Source organism: Melospiza georgiana, chromosome 8 (assembly GCF_028018845.1).
Source record: "Melospiza georgiana isolate bMelGeo1 chromosome 8, bMelGeo1.pri, whole genome shotgun sequence".
Classification (NCBI taxonomy): Eukaryota; Metazoa; Chordata; class Aves; order Passeriformes; family Passerellidae; genus Melospiza; species Melospiza georgiana.
Genome location: NC_080437.1, coordinates 3,483,137 through 3,506,555, shown reverse-complemented (window position 1 = coordinate 3,506,555; position 23,419 = coordinate 3,483,137). Strand labels below are relative to the sequence as shown.

The following is a 23,419-nucleotide window of genomic DNA, read 5'->3' as shown; positions in this document are numbered from 1 at the left end:
ATTTTTAAAATTCAACTGTAAGAAAATCTGCTGGGGAGGGCCATGCTGCTGGCCCATTTGTGGCATTTCATCTCTCCAGCTCTCTCAGCTCAGCTCGGCTCTTTTCCTCACCTTGCTGGGTTTGGCTCATGCATTTCTTGAGGGTCTGGCCCTGCACTGATCAGAGAATGAACTGAGCATCAGACAAACAGCTTCTGGCACTGTGGCTCTATCCTAAATGGACCATTTCCCAAAGGAATCCCAGTGCCTTAATTTCAATGGCTTTTAAAAGATCCTGATTTAATGCCCTCCATTTCCAAACAAGGAGTGCACAACGCTCCTGCACTCCCTGCCAGGGTCATTCTTTGAGCCTTGGAGAAAGGCTTTAAAGCAGCACAGAGCTTGTTAAGCGCCAACAACTTCATAAAAAAAAAAAAATCAAGTCAATGGCTTGGGCAGAGCCTGACTTTAAAACCTGAATTAAGGAGCGGTTGCATTGCCAATTGACAGGATTAGAAACGTTTGCTTAGCAGTTGTTGAGATGACAAAATAAGAAAGAGGATGGATGTTCTGGTTTGAAAGCAAAAGCAGTGAGAGACTCCAAGTCGGAAATAATGAATTTATTAGGACAAGGAAAAAAACAAAATACATGCAATAATACTAAAGAAAAAACCACTGTCAGAGTCGGAATACAACCTGACACCCTGCTACTTAGGGTGGTGGTGGCAGTCCAGATGAAATGGTCTTGTTGAAGTGGTGATCCCATAGAAAAGATCTGGTAGCTCTTTGTCCTCTGGAAACCAGTGGGCAAGGGCACCTTGTTCTGTCCCAAAGGCCAGATTATGTGCAGGTGGGGATGCTTAGCTCCTCGCCCCTACGTGGGGCATCTCACAATGGACTGATTTCATTCCATGAGTCTTGCAGTGGGTCCCTTAAAGAAATGGCTCCCAGAGGGAATTATCTCTGAGTCAAGGGCTAGGCATTGATGGGCCATTGACTGGAGATAAGGAAAAACAATGCTTCTCCTGGTCTCAACAGCTCTTGAAGATGGGAACAGAACACACCTTTCTATTGTAACCTAGGACACCCTGCCTGCCCAAACTGCTGCACCACGCCCTCAGAGACATGCCACAAACCTGTTTGCCCGCTCCTGTTCTCTGCACTCCCTAGAGGCCTCTTTTAATCAACCTGCTACCCAGCGACTGAGAAAGCCCCACCCCAGTCCTGCATGACTCACAAATGCAAGGAACGCACCTACTGAGCGTTCCCACAATCAGCTACGCCGCCGCGACTGACAAAGCCCCACTCTGGTCCTGCGGTCCTGTGTGACTCACAGACGTAAGGAACGTCCTGTTCAATGTTCCCACAATCAACCGGTCAACAACAGAGGAAGCCCCACGCCGGTCCTGCAGTCCTGCGTGACTAACAAATGCAGGGAACGCCTACTCAGTGTTCCTAGAATCAGCCCATAGGTGGCAGAGGAAACCTCAGCACATTCCTGTGCTTCTGCGTGGCTGGCAAAGGCAAGGAATGCACCTACTGAGTGTTCCCACAATCAGCCTGTGGCGAAATAGGAAGCCTCACCCTGGTCCTGCGTGACTCACAAACGCAAGGAAGGCACCTACTGAGTGTTCCAACCATCAGCTACACAGCGACGAAGGAAGCCCCACCCCGGTCCTGCGTGACTCGCAAACGCAAGGAACACCTGCTCAGCGTTCCCACAATCAGCCCATCGGCAACAGAGGAAGCCCCACCCACCCCAGTCCAGCCGTGTCCTTGGGAGGTGACACTGTCCAGACCTGGTCCTGCATGACTCACAGTCCCTTGGTACAGGTATTTTTGTGACACTTTGGCAGTGACCACTACTCTTGCAGTATTTTTAGACTATTTCACACCATTCTCTGAATTTTATTCCCTTCACATATCCCAGCCTTTCCCATGACTCTTTTAAACCAGTGTGGCTGCCCCGATGGTGACTCAGGGCAGCTCTTTTAATGTTAACAGACAGAGAAGACCAGGTGGTGCAGCTTCTTTATTCTGTTTATTTTATTCTCTCGAGCTTATTCCAGCTCTGGGCTGGGTTATGGTGCTGGCAGTAGCAGGTATGACCATCCTTCTCCGAAGCTGAGAGAGAGAGAGAGCCAGCAGCTGAGAGACCCTTCTTCACAGTCAGGTGCCTGATGCCAAAAGCGGGATCCCTCCTCATCACTTCTCGGCTGAACTTCTTCTTCCTCTTCCGTGGAAAGTGCAACAGTGTCACCTTCAGGCCAGTTTGTAATAATTTCCAAAATCCCAGGGTAATTTGGATTTCCTGTCTGAGCTTGTTGGGTCATGAGGGCAAGGCACTCACTGCAGGCAGCATCGGTGTCAGGATGGATTGCAGAGACTTTTCCTTTGCAGCCCCAGCCCAGCGTTGGCACTGGGGATGAAGAGGCACTGAGGTGACCCTGAGAGGAAATGCAAGGCACAGGGTGCAGCTGAGGAAGGACAGCGCTGTGCTGGGCTCAGAGGTGAAGCTGGCACTGCCCAGCGTGGAGAAGGTCCTTTGTGCAGCCCCTGTTACAGGGGAGCTTGGGCCTTGCTGCAGACATACGGCCGCTCATTGGAGCAGAACTCACTCCTGAATCTTTTCCCGTCAGCCAGGTACACACACTGGGAATTGCCGAGGACAGGAAACCTGCAGGGAGAAGCAGAGGCAGCGCTGGCTGCCCGGGGAAGCCCTTGTGCCCCTGTGCCCCCAGGCCCTGCCCGGCTCCCCGGCACTCACCGGGAGCTGTAGCTGCTGCCGTCCCCCCAGTGCAGGCGCTCGCCCCGTCTGCGCAGCCCGAGCCAGAAATCGCCGTTCCCGCGGAGACGGAAGAGCAAATCCTGCCCAGGAGAGAGGAGTGGGAGCTGCCCCGGCCCCTCGTGGAGACACGTGCCCGGGGCTGCCCCCGCACGCCGGGGCTCCTTCCCTGCAAGGCCCCGGCCCAGGGCTGCAGCCCCGGCCCTGCGAGCACCGAGCCCGGCCCAGGAGCGCCCCCAGGCTGCCCTCAGCCACCCCACAGCGCCCGCAGCCCCTCACTCACCATGGCCTCCTCATCCTTGGCAATGGCCAGGGAGGCATTGAGCTCGGAGCACCGTTCCTGACCCTGCTCCCACGTGCTGTATTCCCGTGAGAAGTAGTAGCAGACCCCATTGGACCCGACCCAGCCATGGGGACAGCCCAGAACACACTGTGGGGTTGCAGGTGTGACTGGAACCTGTAGTGCTGCAGGAGGAAGAGGAGAAGCTCTGAGGATTCCCCTGTGCAGGGAGCAGGGAGCCCGCTCTGCCCCGAGGGGCTGGGCCCAGGCTGCTGCCCCTCCCTTACCTGACTGCACAGCCACGGCTGCCCCCAAAGCCAGCACCAGCACCAGGAGCAGCAGAATCAGCACCGCCGTGCCCACAGGATGGCACCTGAACAGTTCACCTGGAGCAGGAAAGAGCTGCTGGCTGCCAGAAGCAGAGCCGGCCCTGCAATCTGCTCAGCCCATGGCCAGGGAGCAAAGCAGGGAGCTCTGAGGCAGTGTGGCCCTCCCTCAGCTGGCAGCCAGAGAGCCAAGAGCCTGGCCACAGGCAGGGACACAGCTGTGGGCACAGGCAGGGACACAGCTGTGGGCACAGGCTGCAGCAGGAGAACTGCACAGCCTTGGGGGCAGCTGGGGCTCTTGCTTCCAGCCACTGATGGGGCTCAGCAGAGCACGAGGCCTCTTCCAGACATTGGGAAACAGCCACACACCTGCCAGCCCTGCCTTTGGGAGGGGACACTGTCCCCACCCTAGAGGCCACAGGGTTGGCCCTGCACTCACCCAGGAATCTTCGGAGGTTCCTTTTGTGTTCATTGCTGGTTGCAGATCCTGTCTTCAGGGGCTCATTCCCAACCCCAAGAATGGAGCAGAATTCACTCTCGTTTAGCTCACAGCCAGAGTCTCTCTGGCTGGAACAAATAGCATCTTCCTTCGGACACATCACGAGTGTTGGCAAAGCCTTTAGGAGCTCGGCCTCGGGAACAGCTTTACAGACACGCTGATGGCACCCTGAAAGGGGCAGGATGAGAGGTCGCTGCTGGTGCCGGCCGTGCAGGGGCTCAGGAGGGCGGTGGCAGCTGTGGGTGCGCTGTCGCCGCTGCCCAGAGGTGCGGCAGCAGGTGCGGAGACAAGCGCAGCCTCCGGGAGCTGTGCGGTGGCCGCAGCCGCGGCCCCTGTGGCTCTGCAGCCGCTGCAGCCCAGCTCCGTGGTGGGCCGGGCGCTGAGAGCGCCTGCGAGCTGCCGGCTGCTGCTGGCCCGGGGCAGCTGCGGCTCGGAGTCCGCCTGCCGAGGGGCAAGAAGCAGCAGCCCCGGGCTGCTCACCATTGTGCCCCGCACGATTCCCTTCCCCAGCCCCTCGGAGCCCGGGCACACCGAGCGCCGGTACGGCCGCTGCGGCTCCCTGCCTGGGCACACGGAGCGGCTGCCGGCACATAGGGCAGCGCCGAGAAGCCTCAGCCCCGGAGCGGGCAGGATGCGCCGCTTGGTGCCCGCACTCGGCGCCTGCAGCGCTTTGGGCTCTGAGGCACTGGGTTCAAGTTCATGCCGTGCCAGCCCCGAGCCGGGCACGGACACCTCCCACCCGAGCAGCGGCCCCCAGCCCGGTGCCGCACGGGCGGGAAGGGTCCCGAGCACGGAGCAGCCGCCTCCGTCCTAGCGAGAGCAGCCGCGATGAGCCATCGCTGCCGCGGCACCGGCTCCATGCCGGCCATCCGGGCAAGGAGGAGAGCGCGGGCAGCCGCGCCCTCGGCGATCCCAGCGCAGGGGAACACGGAAGAAGCCGGCACCAGGAACTCGCCAGAATCCTCCCGGCCCTCACCGCGGACCCCTCCGCCCGCAGCGAGCCCCGAGCGTGGCAGCATCGACTGCGGTCCCACCTGGGCTGGAGCCGCCTCCGAGCTCCGCCGCCGTCCCGCCGGGCTCCGGGTGCCGCCGCCGCCGCTGCAGAATGACCCGAACGCGCCGCCGCTTCTCCGATCCCGACAAGACACAGCAGGCACGGCGGCTGCGCCGGCACTTGAAGGCCGATGGAGGTGTGGGAGGGATTCTGGGCGTTTTCATCCATCGGCCTGCGGAAACGCAGCCGATCGCGCGAGCAGTGGGAGGAGAGAGCGGTGAGGTGAGGCCAGGTGTTTGCGCCACTCCCACGAATTCCGCGTCCGACGCTTCTGTCCCGAAGAAACCTTGCGATGACAGAAATTACTTCGCTGAAGAGGACGGCGAAGGAAGGAACGCGCCGAAGACGCTGCTGAAGAAGCGCAGCCCCAAGGGAGGAGTTTCTGGGACTCTCAAGAGTGAATCACCGCCAAGATTCTTGGGGTGTGCTGGGCCAGGCCAGGTGCCCGGGGCCAGCAAAAGCGCTCTGTGCCTCTGCTCCTGCCCCTGGGCAGGCAACAGAACACAGGAGGAAAGGCTCGAGGATCGGCAAAGGCCAGGCAGAGATCACTCACCGGTCACCGGTATAAAGGGACACGACCGGGGGGAATACTTTGAATTTATTGTGACACAAATCATGGCAAGAGAACGAGCGGTAAAGCAGCAGAGTTCAGCCTCGGAAGCAGGACTGTGCCCTCGGTCCCCGGCAGCCGCAGCAGGGGGATAAAGGATCCCCGGGCCGGGCAGCGGCTCTGCCCCAGCGCGGGGATGTGTCCGGAGCCCCCGCTCCGTGCCGAGCTCGCAGGGCCGAGCGCGGAGCAGGCGCTGAGCTGCTCCTGGAGCTTCCAGCGCTGCTGGATCCAGCGGGCGCGGCACAGGCAGTGCCGGGGGCATCGCTCGGTGCCTGGCGGCGTTTGCCGTCCCCAGGGAGAAACTGAGCCCGGCCCGCAGCGCCAGCTCATCCTCACCCTTCTATTACAGTTGCTGCATGGATTAAACCAAGGGGAAACTCCCTCTTGCCGCCAGTTCAAAGCCTTGAATGAAGAGGTGAACGGAGGTTCCCTCTCAATTTAGATCCCGAAATGATGCATAAGGAGGGTCTCCCCTCAGTTTAATCTGGAATAAAATCTGAATGAAGGGGGTGTTTTCCTCAATTTAGCCTCCTAAAAGGAGTGGAAATACGATTTCCCACTTCAATTTCCCTCAACAAAGAGTATTCTGGGGGCTTTAGGACACCTTGAATCTGTGAAGGTCCCATCAAATGGAAGGTCCCCCTCGATGGAACTCTTACAGTTCAAGAGGTTCCTCTCAAGGGAAACCCTTTCAGACCAGGGACAGCCGTGTTTGCTCTCAGTTTGAACCTGAAGATGATGAAAATGGGGCTCTTTCCCTCAATTGAAAAGTACAATAAAGATATTCTCCTTCCATTTAAACATAAAAATCAAGGAACACACTGAATGCCCGCCAAGAGAGGCACCCAAAATGATGAAAAGGGTGTTTTCCTTCAAATGAGACCCTTCAAATCATAGGTGAATGGGGATCCTCCCCAGTTCAAACACAGTTACAGAAAAGCTTTCCCCCTCCATTTCAATCCCTTTTCTCCCTGTAATGTCTCGTTTCTGGGGGCACTGGGGAGGGGCTGGGGGCACTTCCCTCTCCTCACTGCTCACCCCTGGGGCTGCTGCCCCTCGCACAGTGCTGAGCAGTTCCCTCCCAGTTCCCTGCCAGTTTCCCTCTTGCTGGCAAGCCCCGGCAGGGATGGGGAGAGCACTGGGCAGGAGCTGGGAGCACTGTTCCTTCCCAGGGCTCTTGATATCCCTCGCAGTGCTCCTTCCTGCTCACTCCCGCTGCTCCCACTCTCCCTCCCAGTTCCCTCCTGGCATTCCCTGTGCTCCCAGTTCCCTCCCAGTGTTCCCAGGATCTCTCCCAGTGCTGCCAGCAGCAAAGCCCTGGGGGCACAGCGTGCTCTGCTCTTGAAGAGGCGAGACTTGAGCTGTCAGGAGAGCAAACCCGGCTGGGAAAGCGTTCCCTGCACAGGAAGGTGTCTCCCCTCTCTGACCACAGAGGGAGCTCAGCCTCCGCTCTTGACTCCAAACCCTGGAAGCTCCGAGCCCGACTGCCCGAAATTGGCTCGGCCCCACTTTCCAGCACACTGCTCAGAGCTCACACGGCTGAGTGGGCAGTGCAGATTAAATCATGAACGCTCCTGGGCACGGCTTTAGCTCTGAACTACACACTGTCACACAGGAACAAAACCCTTAACGAGGATGGGTCCTCTTGCTGGCACAGGAAGAGAAGGAGAAATGTGACAGGAATATTCTTCATCATTCTGCCCAGGCTTTGTCAGACACTCCAGCTCTTGCACCTTTTGAGAAAAAACAAGTGGCTTCTAAGAAGTGACTTTTGTTGGGAAGGACGAAAGTTTGACAAGAAAGTCTCACAGATATGTATGTTTGGCTGAAAGATTTTTGAATGTAGAGTCTGAGAATTAAATAGAGATGGAAGCGAGTTTTGATATAGAGGAAATAAATTTCTGAGCCAATATTACTGAATAACTAAGAAGGCAAAGGGTAAGTTAGTTAGAAGGGGTTTTTATGGCTTAGAGTAAAGGATAAACCCACCTCAGACAAGAAGATGTTTTTACCGGGGAAAAAGATTCCACGGACCAACAAGACTGCTGATGCTGCAAGTAGAAAAAAGGTCTCTGAATTTTCCACTGTAAGGAAACTGAAAAACAGCTTCTAGCTTAAAATGTGCCTTACTAACTTGTAGTGATTGGAGAACAGTAAGATGAATATGGTAATTACAGTAGTTATGATAGCCTGTAGGCAAAAGTTAAGGTATAGATTGGTTCTGTATGAAGATGCTCAGCAAAGAAAAGTATATAATGCATTGTAATCAAAACCAAAGGATCCCCAGGCTTGTCTGCAACTGGAGTTGACAGCTGTAGGCACAGGCTCTGTCGCCCATGACCCTGGACTGCTGTAAGGTCTTGGATGGAATAAACTGCATTTTAAAGAGCTGCCTGGAGACCCACATCGCTTGTTTATGGCTCCCACAGATTTTTATGTCAGTGAGCAGGTTTTTATGGATTAATCTCACACTGGAAAGCAGTCTTCACACCCTACTGCTCCTTGCATCACCCAAAGAGTTTGGAGGCTGCTGCCTGGTGAGTACCTGAGTTGTATCTTCCTTGTCAATCTTATCAGCTACTTGTTCAATTGTAAAGGCATGAACAAAATGCAGGGAGCACTAGCCAGGGTCTCAGGAGTTGCATATCTATTTCAAAGAAAGGGGGAAAAGAGTGCTTGTCCCAAACCACAGAGTTTAAAAGTTCGTGTTATCTACATATGTTTTTCAAGGGAAAAGAGAGAGAGTAATATATCAATTACTGTGCCAGTGGTGCTCCAGCCTATTTCTGTTCTCTTCTTTCACTTGTAGCATGGCTAAGAATACTTAAAATGAAAAAGAAAAGAAAAAAAACCACGCAAAAAAAACCAAATGAAAGAAACACAGAATTTAAGCAGAATGGGAAGCAATCAGGCTGCAGGCATGTGGCACTCCAGTGCCTGAGTTCCAGTAGGAGAGCTCATCCCCTCTGCAGTTGCAAGCCAGATCCCAAAGAACTGAGCAACAGCTTTTAGCATTTTTAAAATTCAACTGTAAGAAAATCTGCTGGGGAGGGCCATGCTGCTGGCCCATTTGTGGCATTTCATCTCTCCAGCTCTCTCAGCTCAGCTCGGCTCTTTTCCTCACCTTGCTGGGTTTGGCTCATGCATTTCTTGAGGGTCTGGCCCTGCACTGATCAGAGAATGAACTGAGCATCAGACAAACAGCTTCTGGCACTGTGGCTCTATCCTAAATGGACCATTTCCCAAAGGAATCCCAGTGCCTTAATTTCAATGGCTTTTAAAAGATCCTGATTTAATGCCCTCCATTTCCAAACAAGGAGTGCACAACGCTCCTGCACTCCCTGCCAGGGTCATTCTTTGAGCCTTGGAGAAAGGCTTTAAAGCAGCACAGAGCTTGTTAAGCGCCAACAACTTCATAAAAAAAAAAAATCAAGTCAATGGCTTGGGCAGAGCCTGACTTTAAAACCTGAATTAAGGAGCGGTTGCATTGCCAATTGACAGGATTAGAAACGTTTGCTTAGCAGTTGTTGAGATGACAAAATAAGAAAGAGGATGGATGTTCTGGTTTGAAAGCAAAAGCAGTGAGAGACTCCAAGTCGGAAATAATGAATTTATTAGGACAAGGAAAAAAACAAAATACATGCAATAATACTAAAGAAAAAACCACTGTCAGAGTCGGAATACAACCTGACACCCTGCTACTTAGGGTGTGGTGGCAGTCCAGATGAAATGGTCTTGTTGAAGTGGTGATCCCATAGAAAAGATCTGGTAGCTCTTTGTCCTCTGGAAACCAGTGGGCAAGGGCACCTTGTTCTGTCCCAAAGGCCAGATTATGTGCAGGTGGGGATGCTTAGCTCCTCGCCCCTACGTGGGGCATCTCACAATGGACTGATTTCATTCCATGAGTCTTGCAGTGGGTCCCTTAAAGAAATGGCTCCCAGAGGGAATTATCTCTGAGTCAAGGGCTAGGCATTGATGGGCCCATTGACTGGAGATAAGGAAAAACAATGCTTCTCCTGGTCTCAACAGCTCTTGAAGATGGGAACAGAACACACCTTTGTATTGTAACCTAGGACACCCTGCCTGCCCAAACTGCTGCACCACGCCCTCAGAGACATGCCACAAACCTGTTTGCCCGCTCCTGTTCTCTGCACTCCCTAGAGGCCTCTTTTAATCAACCTGCTACCCAGCGACTGAGAAAGCCCCACCCCAGTCCTGCATGACTCACAAATGCAAGGAACGCACCGACTGAGCGTTCCCACAATCAGCTACGCCGCCGCGACTGACAAAGCCCCACTCTGGTCCTGCGGTCCTGTGTGACTCACAGACGTAAGGAACGTCCTGTTCAATGTTCCCACAATCAACCGGTCAACAACAGAGGAAGCCCCACGCCGGTCCTGCAGTCCTGCGTGACTAACAAATGCAGGGAACGCCTACTCAGTGTTCCTAGAATCAGCCCATAGGTGGCAGAGGAAACCTCAGCACATTCCTGTGCTTCTGCGTGGCTGGCAAAGGCAAGGAATGCACCCAGTGAGTACACAATCAGCCTGTGGCGAAATAGGAAGCCTCACCCTGGTCCTGCGTGACTCACAAACGCAAGGAAGGCACCTACTGAGCGTTCCCACAATCAGCTACACAGCGACGAAGGAAGCCCCACCCCGGTCCTGCGTGACTCGCAAACGCAAGGAACGCCTGCTCAGCGTTCCCACAATCAGCCCATCGGCAACAGAGGAAGCCCCACCCACCCCAGTCCAGCCGTGTCCTTGGGAGGTGACACGGTCCAGACCTGGTCCTGTATGACTCACAGTCCCTTGGTACAGGTATTTTTGTGACACTTTGGCAGTGACCACTACTCTTGCAGTATTTTTAGACTATTTCACACCATTCTCTGAATTTTATTCCCTTCACATATCCCAGCCTTTCCCATGACTCTTTTAAACCAGTGTGGCCGCCCCGATGGTGACTCAGGGCAGCTCTTTTAATGTTAACAGACAGAGAAGACCAGGTGGTGCAGCTTCTTTATTCTGTTTATTTTATTCTCTCGAGCTTATTCCAGCTCTGGGCTGGGTTATGGTGCTGGCAGTAGCAGGTATGACCATCCTTCTCCGAAGCTGAGAGAGAGAGAGAGCCAGCAGCTGAGAGACCCTTCTTCACAGTCAGGTGCCTGATGCCAAAAGCGGGATCCCTCCTCATCACTTCTCAGCTGAACTTCTTCTTCCTCTTCCGTGGAAAGTGCAACAGTGTCACCTTCAGGCCAGTTTGTAATAATTTCCAAAATCCCAGGGTAATTTGGATTTCCTGTCTGAGCTTGTTGGGTCATGAGGGCAAGGCACTCACTGCAGGCAGCATCGGTGTCAGGATGGATTGCAGAGACTTTTCCTTTGCAGCCCCAGCCCAGCGTTGGCACTGGGGATGAAGAGGCACTGAGGTGCCCCTGAGAGGAAGTGCAAGGCACAGGGTGCAGCTGAGGAAGGACAGCGCTGTGCTGGGCTCAGAGGTGAAGCTGGCACTGCCCAGCGTGGAGAAGGTCCTTTGTGCAGCCCCTGTTACAGGGGAGCTTGGGCCTTGCTGCAGACATACGGCCGCTCATTGGAGCAGAACTCACTCCTGAATCTTTTCCCGTCAGCCAGGTACACACACTGGGAATTGCCGAGGACAGGAAACCTGCAGGGAGAAGCAGAGGCAGCGCTGGCTGCCCGGGGAAGCCCTTGTGCCCCTGTGCCCCCAGGCCCTGCCCGGCTCCCCGGCACTCACCGGGAGCTGTAGCTGCTGCCGTCCCCCCAGTGCAGGCGCTCGCCCCGTCTGCGCAGCCCGAGCCAGAAATCGCCGTTCCCGCGGAGACGGAAGAGCAAATCCTGCCCAGGAGAGAGGAGTGGGAGCTGCCCCGGCCCCTCGTGGAGACACGTGCCCGGGGCTCCCCTCGCACGCCGGGGCTCCTTCCCTGCAAGGCCCCGGCCCAGGGCTGGAGCCCCGGTCCCACGAGCACCGAGCCCGGCCCAGGAGCGCCCCCAGGCTGCCCTCAGCCACCCCACAGCGCCCGCAGCCCCTCACTCACCATGGCCTCCTCATCCTTGGCAATGGCCAGGGAGGCATTGAGCTCGGAGCACCGTTCCTGACCCTGCTCCCACGTGCTGTATTCCCGTGAGAAGTAGTAGCAGACCCCATTGGACCCGACCCAGCCATGGGGACAGCCCAGAACACACTGTGGGGTTGCAGGTGTGACTGGAACCTGTAGTGCTGCAGGAGGAAGAGGAGAAGCTCTGAGGATTCCCCTGTGCAGGGAGCAGGGAGCCCGCTCTGCCCCGAGGGGCTGGGCCCAGGCTGCTGCCCCTCCCTTACCTGACTGCACAGCCACGGCTGCCCCCAAAGCCAGCACCAGCACCAGGAGCAGCAGAATCAGCACCGCCGTGCCCACAGGATGGCACCTGAACAGTTCACCTGGAGCAGGAAAGAGCTGCTGGCTGCCAGAAGCAGAGCCGGCCCTGCAATCTGCTCAGCCCATGGCCAGGGAGCAAAGCAGGGAGCTCTGAGGCAGTGTGGCCCTCCCTCAGCTGGCAGCCAGAGAGCCAAGAGCCTGGCCACAGGCAGGGACACAGCTGTGGGCACAGGCAGGGACACAGCTGTGGGCACAGGCTGCAGCAGGAGAACTGCACAGCCTTGGGGGCAGCTGGGGCTCTTGCTTCCAGCCACTGATGGGGCTCAGCAGAGCACGAGGCCTCTTCCAGACATTGGGAAACAGCCACACACCTGCCAGCCCTGCCTTTGGGAGGGGACACTGTCCCCACCCTAGAGGCCACAGGGTTGGCCCTGCACTCACCCAGGAATCTTCGGAGGTTCCTTTTGTGTTCATTGCTGGTTGCAGATCCTGTCTTCAGGGGCTCATTCCCAACCCCAAGAATGGAGCAGAATTCACTCTCGTTTAGCTCACAGCCAGAGTCTCTCTGGCTGGAACAAATAGCATCTTCCTTCGGACACATCACGAGTGTTGGCAAAGCCTTTAGGAGCTCGGCCTCGGGAACAGCTTTACAGACACGCTGATGGCACCCTGAAAGGGGCAGGATGAGAGGTCGCTGCTGGTGCCGGCCGTGCAGGGGCTCAGGAGGGCGGTGGCAGCTGTGGGTGCGCTGTCGCCGCTGCCCAGAGGTGCGGCAGCAGGTGCGGAGACAAGCGCAGCCTCCGGGAGCTGTGCGGTGGCCGCAGCCGCGGCCCCTGTGGCTCTGCAGCCGCTGCAGCCCAGCTCCGTGGCGGGCCGGGCGCTGAGAGCGCCTGCGAGCTGCCGGCTGCTGCTGGCCCGGGGCAGCTGCGGCTCGGAGTCCGCCTGCCGAGGGGCAAGAAGCAGCAGCCCCGGGCTGCTCACCATTGTGCCCCGCACGATTCCCTTCCCCAGCCCCTCGGAGCCCGGGCACACCGAGCGCCGGTACGGCCGCTGCGGCTCCCTGCCTGGGCACACGGAGCGGCTGCCGGCACATAGGGCAGCGCCGAGAAGCCTCAGCCCCGGAGCGGGCAGGATGCGCCGCTTGGTGCCCGCACTCGGCGCCTGCAGCGCTTTGGGCTCTGAGGCACTGGGTTCAAGTTCATGCCGTGCCAGCCCCGAGCCGGGCACGGACACCTCCCGCCCGAGCAGCGGCCCCCAGCCCGGTGCCGCACGGGCGGGAAGGGTCCCGAGCACGGAGCAGCCGCCTCCGTCCTAGCGAGAGCAGCCGCGATGAGCCATCGCTGCCGCGGCACCGGCTCCATGCCGGCCATCCGGGCAAGGAGGAGAGCGCGGGCAGCCGCGCCCTCGGCGATCCCAGCGCAGGGGAACACGGAAGAAGCCGGCACCAGGAACTCGCCAGAATCCTCCCGGCCCTCACCGCGGACCCCTCCGCCCGCAGCGAGCCCCGAGCGTGGCAGCATCGACTGCGGTCCCACCTGGGCTGGAGCCGCCTCCGAGCTCCGCCGCCGTCCCGCCGGGCTCCGGGTGCCGCCGCCGCCGCTGCAGAATGACCCGAACGCGCCGCCGCTTCTCCGATCCCGACAAGACACAGCAGGCACGGCGGCTGCGCCGGCACTTGAAGGCCGATGGAGGTGTGGGAGGGATTCTGGGCGTTTTCATCCATCGGCCTGCGGAAACGCAGCCGATCGCGCGAGCAGTGGGAGGAGAGAGCGGTGAGGTGAGGCCAGGTGTTTGCGCCACTCCCACGAATTCCGCGTCCGACGCTTCTGTCCCGAAGAAACCTTGCGATGACAGAAATTACTTCGCTGAAGAGGACGGCGAAGGAAGGAACGCGCCGAAGACGCTGCTGAAGAAGCGCAGCCCCAAGGGAGGAGTTTCTGGGACTCTCAAGAGTGAATCACCGCCAAGATTCTTGGGGTGTGCTGGGCCAGGCCAGGTGCCCGGGGCCAGCAAAAGCGCTCTGTGCCTCTGCTCCTGCCCCTGGGCAGGCAACAGAACACAGGAGGAAAGGCTCGAGGATCGGCAAAGGCCAGGCAGAGATCACTCACCGGTCACCGGTATAAAGGGACACGACCGGGGGGAATACTTTGAATTTATTGTGACACAAATCATGGCAAGAGAACGAGCGGTAAAGCAGCAGAGTTCAGCCTCGGAAGCAGGACTGTGCCCTCGGTCCCCGGCAGCCGCAGCAGGGGGATAAAGGATCCCCGGGCCGGGCAGCGGCTCTGCCCCAGCACGGGGATGTGTCCGGAGCCCCCGCTCCGGGCCGGGCTCGCAGGGCCGAGCGCGGAGCAGGCGCTGAGCTGCTCCTGGAGCTTCCAGCGCTGCTGGATCCAGCGGGCGCGGCACAGGCAGTGCCGGGGGCATCGCTCGGTGCCTGGCGGCGTTTGCCGTCCCCAGGGAGAAACTGAGCCCGGCCCGCAGCGCCAGCTCATCCTCACCCTTCTATTACAGTTGCTGCATGGATTAAACCAAGGGGAAACTCCCTCTTGCCGCCAGTTCAAAGCCTTGAATGAAGAGGTGAACGGAGGTTCCCTCTCAATTTAGATCCCGAAATGATGCATAAGGAGGGTCTCCCCTCAGTTTAATCTGGAATAAAATCTGAATGAAGGGGGTGTTTTCCTCAATTTAGCCTCCTAAAACGAGTGGAAATACGATTTCCCACTTCAATTTCCCTCAACAAAGAGTATTCTGGGGGCTTTAGGACACCTTGAATCTGTGAAGGTCCCATCAAATGGAAGGTCCCCCTCGATGGAACTCTTACAGTTCAAGAGGTTCCTCTCAAGGGAAGCCCTTTCAGACCAGGGACAGCCGTGTTTGCTCTCAGTTTGAACCTGAAGATGATGAAAATGGGGCTCTTTCCCTCAATTGAAAAGTACAATAAAGATATTCTCCTTCCATTTAAACATAAAAATCAAGGAACACACTGAATGCCCGCCAAGAGAGGCACCCAAAATGATGAAAAGGGTGTTTTCCTTCAAATGAGACCCTTCAAATCATAGGTGAATGGGGATCCTCCCCAGTTCAAACACAGTTACAGAAAAGCTTTCCCCCTCCATTTCAATCCCTTTTCTCCCTGTAATGTCTCGTTTCTGGGGGCACTGGGGAGGGGCTGGGGGCACTTCCCTCTCCTCACTGGTCACCCCTGGGGCTGCTGCCCCTTGCACAGTGCTGAGGAGTTCCCTCCCAGTTCCCTGCCAGTTTCCCTCTTGCTGGCAAGCCCCGGCAGGGATGGGGAGAGCACTGGGCAGGAGCTGGGAGCACTGTTCCTTCCCAGGGCTCTTGATATCCCTCGCAGTGCTCCTTCCTGCTCACTCCCGCTGCTCCCACTCTCCCTCCCAGTTCCCTCCTGGCATTCCCTGTGCTCCCAGTTCCCTCCCAGTGTTCCCAGGATCTCTCCCAGTGCTGCCAGCAGCAAAGCCCTGGGGGCACAGCGTGCTCTGCTCTTGAAGAGGCGAGACTTGAGCTGTCAGGAGAGCAAACCCGGCTGGGAAAGCGTTCCCTGCACAGGAAGGTGTCTCCCCTCTCTGACCACAGAGGGAGCTCAGCCTCCGCTCTTGACTCCAAACCCTGGAAGCTCCGAGCCCGACTGCCCGAAATTGGCTCGGCCCCACTTTCCAGCACACTGCTCAGAGCTCACACGGCTGAGTGGGCAGTGCAGATTAAATCATGAACGCTCCTGGGCACGGCTTTAGCTCTGAACTACACACTGTCACACAGGAACAAAACCCTTAACGAGGATGGGTCCTCTTGCTGGCACAGGAAGAGAAGGAGAAATGTGACAGGAATATTCTTCATCATTCTGCCCAGGCTTTGTCAGACACTCCAGCTCTTGCACCTTTTGAGAAAAAACAAGTGGCTTCTAAGAAGTGACTTTTGTTGGGAAGGACGAAAGTTTGACAAGAAAGTCTCACAGATATGTATGTTTGGCTGAAAGATTTTTGAATGTAGAGTCTGAGAATTAAATAGAGATGGAAGCGAGTTTTGATATAGAGGAAATAAATTTCTGAGCCAATATTACTGAATAACTAAGAAGGCAAAGGGTAAGTTAGTTAGAAGGGGTTTTTATGGCTTAGAGTAAAGGATAAACCCACCTCAGACAAGAAGATGTTTTTACCGGGGAAAAAGATTCCACGGACCAACAAGACTGCTGATGCTGCAAGTAGAAAAAAGGTCTCTGAATTTTCCACTGTAAGGAAACTGAAAAACAGCTTCTAGCTTAAAATGTGCCTTACTAACTTGTAGTGATTGGAGAACAGTAAGATGAATATGGTAATTACAGTAGTTATGATAGCCTGTAGGCAAAAGTTAAGGTATAGATTGGTTCTGTATGAAGATGCTCAGCAAAGAAAAGTATATAATGCATTGTAATCAAAACCAAAGGATCCCCAGGCTTGTCTGCAACTGGAGTTGACAGCTGTAGGCACAGGCTCTGTCGCCCATGACCCTGGACTGCTGTAAGGTCTTGGATGGAATAAACTGCATTTTAAAGAGCTGCCTGGAGACCCACATCGCTTGTTTATGGCTCCCACAGATTTTTATGTCAGTGAGCAGGTTTTTATGGATTAATCTCACACTGGAAAGCAGTCTTCACACCCTACTGCTCCTTGCATCACCCAAAGAGTTTGGAGGCTGCTGCCTGGTGAGTACCTGAGTTGTATCTTCCTTGTCAATCTTATCAGCTACTTGTTCAATTGTAAAGGCATGAACAAAATGCAGGGAGCACTAGCCAGGGTCTCAGGAGTTGCATATCTATTTCAAAGAAAGGGGGAAAAGAGTGCTTGTCCCAAACCACAGAGTTTAAAAGTTCGTGTTATCTACATATGTTTTTCAAGGGAAAAGAGAGAGAGTAATATATCAATTACTGTGCCAGTGGTGCTCCAGCCTATTTCTGTTCTCTTCTTTCACTTGTAGCATGGCTAAGAATACTTAAAATGAAAAAGAAAAGAAAAAAAACCACGCAAAAAAAACCAAATGAAAGAAACACAGAATTTAAGCAGAATGGGAAGCAATCAGGCTGCAGGCATGTGGCACTCCAGTGCCTGAGTTCCAGTAGGAGAGCTCATCCCCTCTGCAGTTGCAAGCCAGATCCCAAAGAACTGAGCAACAGCTTTTAGCATTTTTAAAATTCAACTGTAAGAAAATCTGCTGGGGAGGGCCATGCTGCTGGCCCATTTGTGGCATTTCATCTCTCCAGCTCTCTCAGCTCAGCTCGGCTCTTTTCCTCACCTTGCTGGGTTTGGCTCATGCATTTCTTGAGGGTCTGGCCCTGCACTGATCAGAGAATGAACTGAGCATCAGACAAACAGCTTCTGGCACTGTGGCTCTATCCTAAATGGACCATTTCCCAAAGGAATCCCAGTGCCTTAATTTCAATGGCTTTTAAAAGATCCTGATTTAATGCCCTCCATTTCCAAACAAGGAGTGCACAACGCTCCTGCACTCCCTGCCAGGGTCATTCTTTGAGCCTTGGAGAAAGGCTTTAAAGCAGCACAGAGCTTGTTAAGCGCCAACAACTTCATAAAAAAAAAAAATCAAGTCAATGGCTTGGGCAGAGCCTGACTTTAAAACCTGAATTAAGGAGCGGTTGCATTGCCAATTGACAGGATTAGAAACGTTTGCTTAGCAGTTGTTGAGATGACAAAATAAGAAAGAGGATGGATGTTCTGGTTTGAAAGCAAAAGCAGTGAGAGACTCCAAGTCGGAAATAATGAATTTATTAGGACAAGGAAAAAAACAAAATACATGCAATAATACTAAAGAAAAAACCACTGTCAGAGTCGGAATACAACCTGACACCCTGCTACTTAGGGTGGTGGTGGCAGTCCAGATGAAATGGTCTTGTTGAAGTGGTGATCCCATAGAAAAGATCTGGTAGCTCTTTGTCCTCTGGAAACCAGTGGGCAAGGGCACCTTGTTCTGTCCCAAAGGCCAGATTATGTGCAGGTGGGGATGCTTAGCTCCTCGCCCCTACGTGGGGCATCTCACAATGGACTGATTTCATTTCATGAGTCTTGCAGTGGGTCCCTTAAAGAAATGGCTCCCAGAGGGAATTATCTCTGAGTCAAGGGCTAGGCATTGATGGGCCCATTGACTGGAGATAAGGAAAAACAATGCTTCTCCTGGTCTCAACAGCTCTTGAAGATGGGAACAGAACACACCTTTGTATTGTAACCTAGGACACCCTGCCTGCCCAAACTGCTGCACCACGCCCTCAGAGACATGCCACAAACCTGTTTGCCCGCTCCTGTTCTCTGCACTCCCTAGAGGCCTCTTTTAATCAACCTGCTACCCAGCGACTGAGAAAGCCCCACCCCAGTCCTGCATGACTCACAAATGCAAGGAACGCACCGACTGAGCGTTCCCACAATCAGCTACGCCGCCGCGACTGACAAAGCCCCACTCTGGTCCTGCGGTCCTGTGTGACTCACAGACGTAAGGAACGTCCTGTTCAATGTTCCCACAATCAACCGGTCAACAACAGAGGAAGCCCCACGCCGGTCCTGCAGTCCTGCGTGACTAACAAATGCAGGGAACGCCTACTCAGTGTTCCTAGAATCAGCCCATAGGTGGCAGAGGAAACCTCAGCACATTCCTGTGCTTCTGCGTGGCTGGCAAAGGCAAGGAATGCACCCAGTGAGTACACAATCAGCCTGTGGCGAAATAGGAAGCCTCACCCTGGTCCTGCGTGACTCACAAACGCAAGGAAGGCACCTACTGAGCGTTCCCACAATCAGCTACACAGCGACGAAGGAAGCCCCACCCCGGTCCTGCGTGACTCGCAAACGCAAGGAACGCCTGCTCAGCGTTCCCACAATCAGCCCATCGGCAACAGAGGAAGCCCCACCCACCCCAGTCCAGCCGTGTCCTTGGGAGGTGACACGGTCCAGACCTGGTCCTGTATGACTCACAGTCCCTTGGTACAGGTATTTTTGTGACACTTTGGCAGTGACCACTACTCTTGCAGTATTTTTAGACTATTTCACACCATTCTCTGAATTTTATTCCCTTCACATATCCCAGCCTTTCCCATGACTCTTTTAAACCAGTGTGGCCGCCCCGATGGTGACTCAGGGCAGCTCTTTTAATGTTAACAGACAGAGAAGACCAGGTGGTGCAGCTTCTTTATTCTGTTTATTTTATTCTCTCGAGCTTATTCCAGCTCTGGGCTGGGTTATGGTGCTGGCAGTAGCAGGTATGACCATCCTTCTCCGAAGCTGAGAGAGAGAGAGAGCCAGCAGCTGAGAGACCCTTCTTCACAGTCAGGTGCCTGATGCCAAAAGCGGGATCCCTCCTCATCACTTCTCAGCTGAACTTCTTCTTCCTCTTCCGTGGAAAGTGCAACAGTGTCACCTTCAGGCCAGTTTGTAATAATTTCCAAAATCCCAGGGTAATTTGGATTTCCTGTCTGAGCTTGTTGGGTCATGAGGGCAAGGCACTCACTGCAGGCAGCATCGGTGTCAGGATGGATTGCAGAGACTTTTCCTTTGCAGCCCCAGCCCAGCGTTGGCACTGGGGATGAAGAGGCACTGAGGTGACCCTGAGAGGAAATGCAAGGCACAGGGTGCAGCTGAGGAAGGACAGCGCTGTGCTGGGCTCAGAGGTGAAGCTGGCACTGCCCAGCGTGGAGAAGGTCCTTTGTGCAGCCCCTGTTACAGGGGAGCTTGGGCCTTGCTGCAGACATACGGCCGCTCATTGGAGCAGAACTCACTCCTGAATCTTTTCCCGTCAGCCAGGTACACACACTGGGAATTGCCGAGGACAGGAAACCTGCAGGGAGAAGCAGAGGCAGCGCTGGCTGCCCGGGGAAGCCCTTGTGCCCCTGTGCCCCCAGGCCCTGCCCGGCTCCCCGGCACTCACCGGGAGCTGTAGCTGCTGCCGTCCCCCCAGTGCAGGCGCTCGCCCCGTCTGCGCAGCCCGAGCCAGAAATCGCCGTTCCCGCGGAGACGGAAGAGCAAATCCTGCCCAGGAGAGAGGAGTGGGAGCTGCCCCGGCCCCTCGTGGAGACACGTGCCCGGGGCTCCCCTCGCACGCCGGGGCTCCTTCCCTGCAAGGCCCCGGCCCAGGGCTGGAGCCCCGGCCCTGCGAGCACCGAGCCCGGCCCAGGAGCGCCCCCAGGCTGCCCTCAGCCACCCCACAGCGCCCGCAGCCCCTCACTCACCATGGCCTCCTCATCCTTGGCAATGGCCAGGGAGGCATTGAGCTCGGAGCACCGTTCCTGACCCTGCTCCCACGTGCTGTATTCCCGTGAGAAGTAGTAGCAGACCCCATTGGACCCGACCCAGCCATGGGGACAGCCCAGAACACACTGTGGGGTTGCAGGTGTGACTGGAACCTGTAGTGCTGCAGGAGGAAGAGGAGAAGCTCTGAGGATTCCCCTGTGCAGGGAGCAGGGAGCCCGCTCTGCCCCGAGGGGCTGGGCCCAGGCTGCTGCCCCTCCCTTACCTGACTGCACAGCCACGGCTGCCCCCAAAGCCAGCACCAGCACCAGGAGCAGCAGAATCAGCACCGCCGTGCCCACAGGATGGCACCTGAACAGTTCACCTGGAGCAGGAAAGAGCTGCTGGCTGCCAGAAGCAGAGCCGGCCCTGCAATCTGCTCAGCCCATGGCCAGGGAGCAAAGCAGGGAGCTCTGAGGCAGTGTGGCCCTCCCTCAGCTGGCAGCCAGAGAGCCAAGAGCCTGGCCACAGGCAGGGACACAGCTGTGGGCACAGGCAGGGACACAGCTGTGGGCACAGGCTGCAGCAGGAGAACTGCACAGCCTTGGGGGCAGCTGGGGCTCTTGCTTCCAGCCACTGATGGGGCTCAGCAGAGCACGAGGCCTCTTCCAGACATTGGGAAACAGCCACACACCTGCCAGCCCTGCCTTTGGGAGGGGACACTGTCCCCACCCTAGAGGCCACAGGGTTGGCCCTGCACTCACCCAGGAATCTTCGGAGGTTCCTTTTGTGTTCATTGCTGGTTGCAGATCCTGTCTTCAGGGGCTCATTCCCAACCCCAAGAATGGAGCAGAATTCACTCTCGTTTAGCTCACAGCCAGAGTCTCTCTGGCTGGAACAAATAGCATCTTCCTTCGGACACATCACGAGTGTTGGCAAAGCCTTTAGGAGCTCGGCCTCGGGAACAGCTTTACAGACACGCTGATGGCACCCTGAAAGGGGCAGGATGAGAGGTCGCTGCTGGTGCCGGCCGTGCAGGGGCTCAGGAGGGCGGTGGCAGCTGTGGCTGCGCTGTCGCCGCTGCCCAGAGGTGCGGCAGCAGGTGCGGAGACAAGCGCAGCCTCCGGGAGCTGTGCGGTGGCCGCAGCCGCGGCCCCTGTGGCTCTGCAGCCGCTGCAGCCCAGCTCCGTGGTGGGCCGGGCGCTGAGAGCGCCTGCGAGCTGCCGGCTGCTGCTGGCCCGGGGCAGCTGCGGCTCGGAGTCCGCCTGCCGAGGGGCAAGAAGCAGCAGCCCCGGGCTGCTCACCATTGTGCCCCGCACGATTCCCTTCCCCAGCCCCTCGGAGCCCGGGCACACCGAGCGCCGGTACGGCCGCTGCGGCTCCCTGCCTGGGCACACGGAGCGGCTGCCGGCACATAGGGCAGCGCCGAGAAGCCTCAGCCCCGGAGCGGGCAGGATGCGCCGCTTGGTGCCCGCACTCGGCGCCTGCAGCGCTTTGGGCTCTGAGGCACTGGGTTCAAGTTCATGCCGTGCCAGCCCCGAGCCGGGCACGGACACCTCCCACCCGAGCAGCGGCCCCCAGCCCGGTGCCGCACGGGCGGGAAGGGTCCCGAGCACGGAGCAGCCGCCTCCGTCCTAGCGAGAGCAGCCGCGATGAGCCATCGCTGCCGCGGCACCGGCTCCATGCCGGCCATCCGGGCAAGGAGGAGAGCGCGGGCAGCCGCGCCCTCGGCGATCCCAGCGCAGGGGAACACGGAAGAAGCCGGCACCAGGAACTCGCCAGAATCCTCCCGGCCCTCACCGCGGACCCCTCCGCCCGCAGCGAGCCCCGAGCGTGGCAGCATCGACTGCGGTCCCACCTGGGCTGGAGCCGCCTCCGAGCTCCGCCGCCGTCCCGCCGGGCTCCGGGTGCCGCCGCCGCCGCTGCAGAATGACCCGAACGCGCCGCCGCTTCTCCGATCCCGACAAGACACAGCAGGCACGGCGGCTGCGCCGGCACTTGAAGGCCGATGGAGGTGTGGGAGGGATTCTGGGCGTTTTCATCCATCGGCCTGCGGAAACGCAGCCGATCGCGCGAGCAGTGGGAGGAGAGAGCGGTGAGGTGAGGCCAGGTGTTTGCGCCACTCCCACGAATTCCGCGTCCGACGCTTCTGTCCCGAAGAAACCTTGCGATGACAGAAATTACTTCGCTGAAGAGGACGGCGAAGGAAGGAACGCGCCGAAGACGCTGCTGAAGAAGCGCAGCCCCAAGGGAGGAGTTTCTGGGACTCTCAAGAGTGAATCACCGCCAAGATTCTTGGGGTGTGCTGGGCCAGGCCAGGTGCCCGGGGCCAGCAAAAGCGCTCTGTGCCTCTGCTCCTGCCCCTGGGCAGGCAACAGAACACAGGAGGAAAGGCTCGAGGATCGGCAAAGGCCAGGCAGAGATCACTCACCGGTCACCGGTATAAAGGGACACGACCGGGGGGAATACTTTGAATTTATTGTGACACAAATCATGGCAAGAGAACGAGCGGTAAAGCAGCAGAGTTCAGCCTCGGAAGCAGGACTGTGCCCTCGGTCCCCGGCAGCCGCAGCAGGGGGATAAAGGATCCCCGGGCCGGGCAGCGGCTCTGCCCCAGCGCGGGGATGTGTCCGGAGCCCCCGCTCCGTGCCGAGCTCGCAGGGCCGAGCGCGGAGCAGGCGCTGAGCTGCTCCTGGAGCTTCCAGCGCTGCTGGATCCAGCGGGCGCGGCACAGGCAGTGCCGGGGGCATCACTCGGTGCCTGGCGGCGTTTGCCGTCCCCAGGGAGAAACTGAGCCCGGCCCGCAGCGCCAGCTCATCCTCACCCTTCTATTACAGTTGCTGCATGGATTAAACCAAGGGGAAACTCCCTCTTGCCGCCAGTTCAAAGCCTTGAATGAAGAGGTGAACGGAGGTTCCCTCTCAATTTAGATCCCGAAATGATGCATAAGGAGGGTCTCCCCTCAGTTTAATCTGGAATAAAATCTGAATGAAGGGGGTGTTTTCCTCAATTTAGCCTCCTAAAAGGAGTGGAAATACGATTTCCCACTTCAATTTCCCTCAACAAAGAGTATTCTGGGGGCTTTAGGACACCTTGAATCTGTGAAGGTCCCATCAAATGGAAGGTCCCCCTCGATGGAACTCTTACAGTTCAAGAGGTTCCTCTCAAGGGAAACCCTTTCAGACCAGGGACAGCCGTGTTTGCTCTCAGTTTGAACCTGAAGATGATGAAAATGGGGCTCTTTCCCTCAATTGAAAAGTACAATAAAGATATTCTCCTTCCATTTAAACA

General features: G+C 56.7%; 3 protein-coding genes across 3 annotated transcripts; all 3 read right to left on the bottom strand.

Annotated features, from left to right (window-relative positions):
- Positions 1 to 1,798: 1,798 nt before the first annotated feature.
- LOC131086345 (C-type lectin domain family 2 member H-like) lies at positions 1,799 to 5,177 on the bottom strand. The gene is made up of 6 exons (XM_058029313.1): positions 4,904 to 5,177; positions 3,810 to 4,037; positions 3,332 to 3,430; positions 3,048 to 3,229; positions 2,747 to 2,847; positions 1,799 to 2,656 (listed from the first exon to the last, which is right to left on the bottom strand). The coding sequence occupies exons 1-6, from the start codon at positions 5,085 to 5,087 to the stop codon at positions 2,539 to 2,541; spliced, it is 912 nt and encodes a 303-aa protein (XP_057885296.1). The 5' UTR covers positions 5,088 to 5,177; the 3' UTR covers positions 1,799 to 2,538.
- A 5,565-nt stretch (positions 5,178 to 10,742) lies between these two features.
- Positions 10,743 to 13,718, bottom strand: LOC131086393 (C-type lectin domain family 2 member H-like). The gene is made up of 6 exons (XM_058029386.1): positions 13,445 to 13,718; positions 12,351 to 12,578; positions 11,873 to 11,971; positions 11,589 to 11,770; positions 11,288 to 11,388; positions 10,743 to 11,197 (listed from the first exon to the last, which is right to left on the bottom strand). The coding sequence occupies exons 1-6, from the start codon at positions 13,626 to 13,628 to the stop codon at positions 11,080 to 11,082; spliced, it is 912 nt and encodes a 303-aa protein (XP_057885369.1). The 5' UTR covers positions 13,629 to 13,718; the 3' UTR covers positions 10,743 to 11,079.
- A 5,566-nt stretch (positions 13,719 to 19,284) lies between these two features.
- Positions 19,285 to 22,260, bottom strand: LOC131086392 (C-type lectin domain family 2 member H-like). The gene is made up of 6 exons (XM_058029385.1): positions 21,987 to 22,260; positions 20,893 to 21,120; positions 20,415 to 20,513; positions 20,131 to 20,312; positions 19,830 to 19,930; positions 19,285 to 19,739 (listed from the first exon to the last, which is right to left on the bottom strand). The coding sequence occupies exons 1-6, from the start codon at positions 22,168 to 22,170 to the stop codon at positions 19,622 to 19,624; spliced, it is 912 nt and encodes a 303-aa protein (XP_057885368.1). The 5' UTR covers positions 22,171 to 22,260; the 3' UTR covers positions 19,285 to 19,621.
- Positions 22,261 to 23,419: the final 1,159 nt, after the last annotated feature.

What these genes read in the sequence shown, in the direction of transcription:
- LOC131086345 (XM_058029313.1), bottom strand. Translation starts at nt 5,087, where the DNA reads ATGAAAACGCCCAGAATCCCTCCCACACCTCCATCGGCCTTCAAGTGC. An exon ending in GAACCTCCGAAGATTCCTGG is followed by an intron (nt 3,431 to 3,809) that starts GTGAGTGCAGGG and finishes TTCCTGCTCCAG; the next exon opens with GTGAACTGTTCAGGTGCCAT. An exon ending in GGCAGCAGCTACAGCTCCCG is followed by an intron (nt 2,657 to 2,746) that starts GTGAGTGCCGGG and finishes TTCTCCCTGCAG; the next exon opens with GTTTCCTGTCCTCGGCAATT.
- LOC131086393 (XM_058029386.1), bottom strand. Translation starts at nt 13,628, where the DNA reads ATGAAAACGCCCAGAATCCCTCCCACACCTCCATCGGCCTTCAAGTGC. An exon ending in GAACCTCCGAAGATTCCTGG is followed by an intron (nt 11,972 to 12,350) that starts GTGAGTGCAGGG and finishes TTCCTGCTCCAG; the next exon opens with GTGAACTGTTCAGGTGCCAT. An exon ending in GGCAGCAGCTACAGCTCCCG is followed by an intron (nt 11,198 to 11,287) that starts GTGAGTGCCGGG and finishes TTCTCCCTGCAG; the next exon opens with GTTTCCTGTCCTCGGCAATT.
- LOC131086392 (XM_058029385.1), bottom strand. Translation starts at nt 22,170, where the DNA reads ATGAAAACGCCCAGAATCCCTCCCACACCTCCATCGGCCTTCAAGTGC. An exon ending in CGGAGGCGGCTCCAGCCCAG is followed by an intron (nt 21,121 to 21,986) that starts GTGGGACCGCAG and finishes TGCCCCTTTCAG; the next exon opens with GGTGCCATCAGCGTGTCTGT. An exon ending in GGCAGCAGCTACAGCTCCCG is followed by an intron (nt 19,740 to 19,829) that starts GTGAGTGCCGGG and finishes TTCTCCCTGCAG; the next exon opens with GTTTCCTGTCCTCGGCAATT.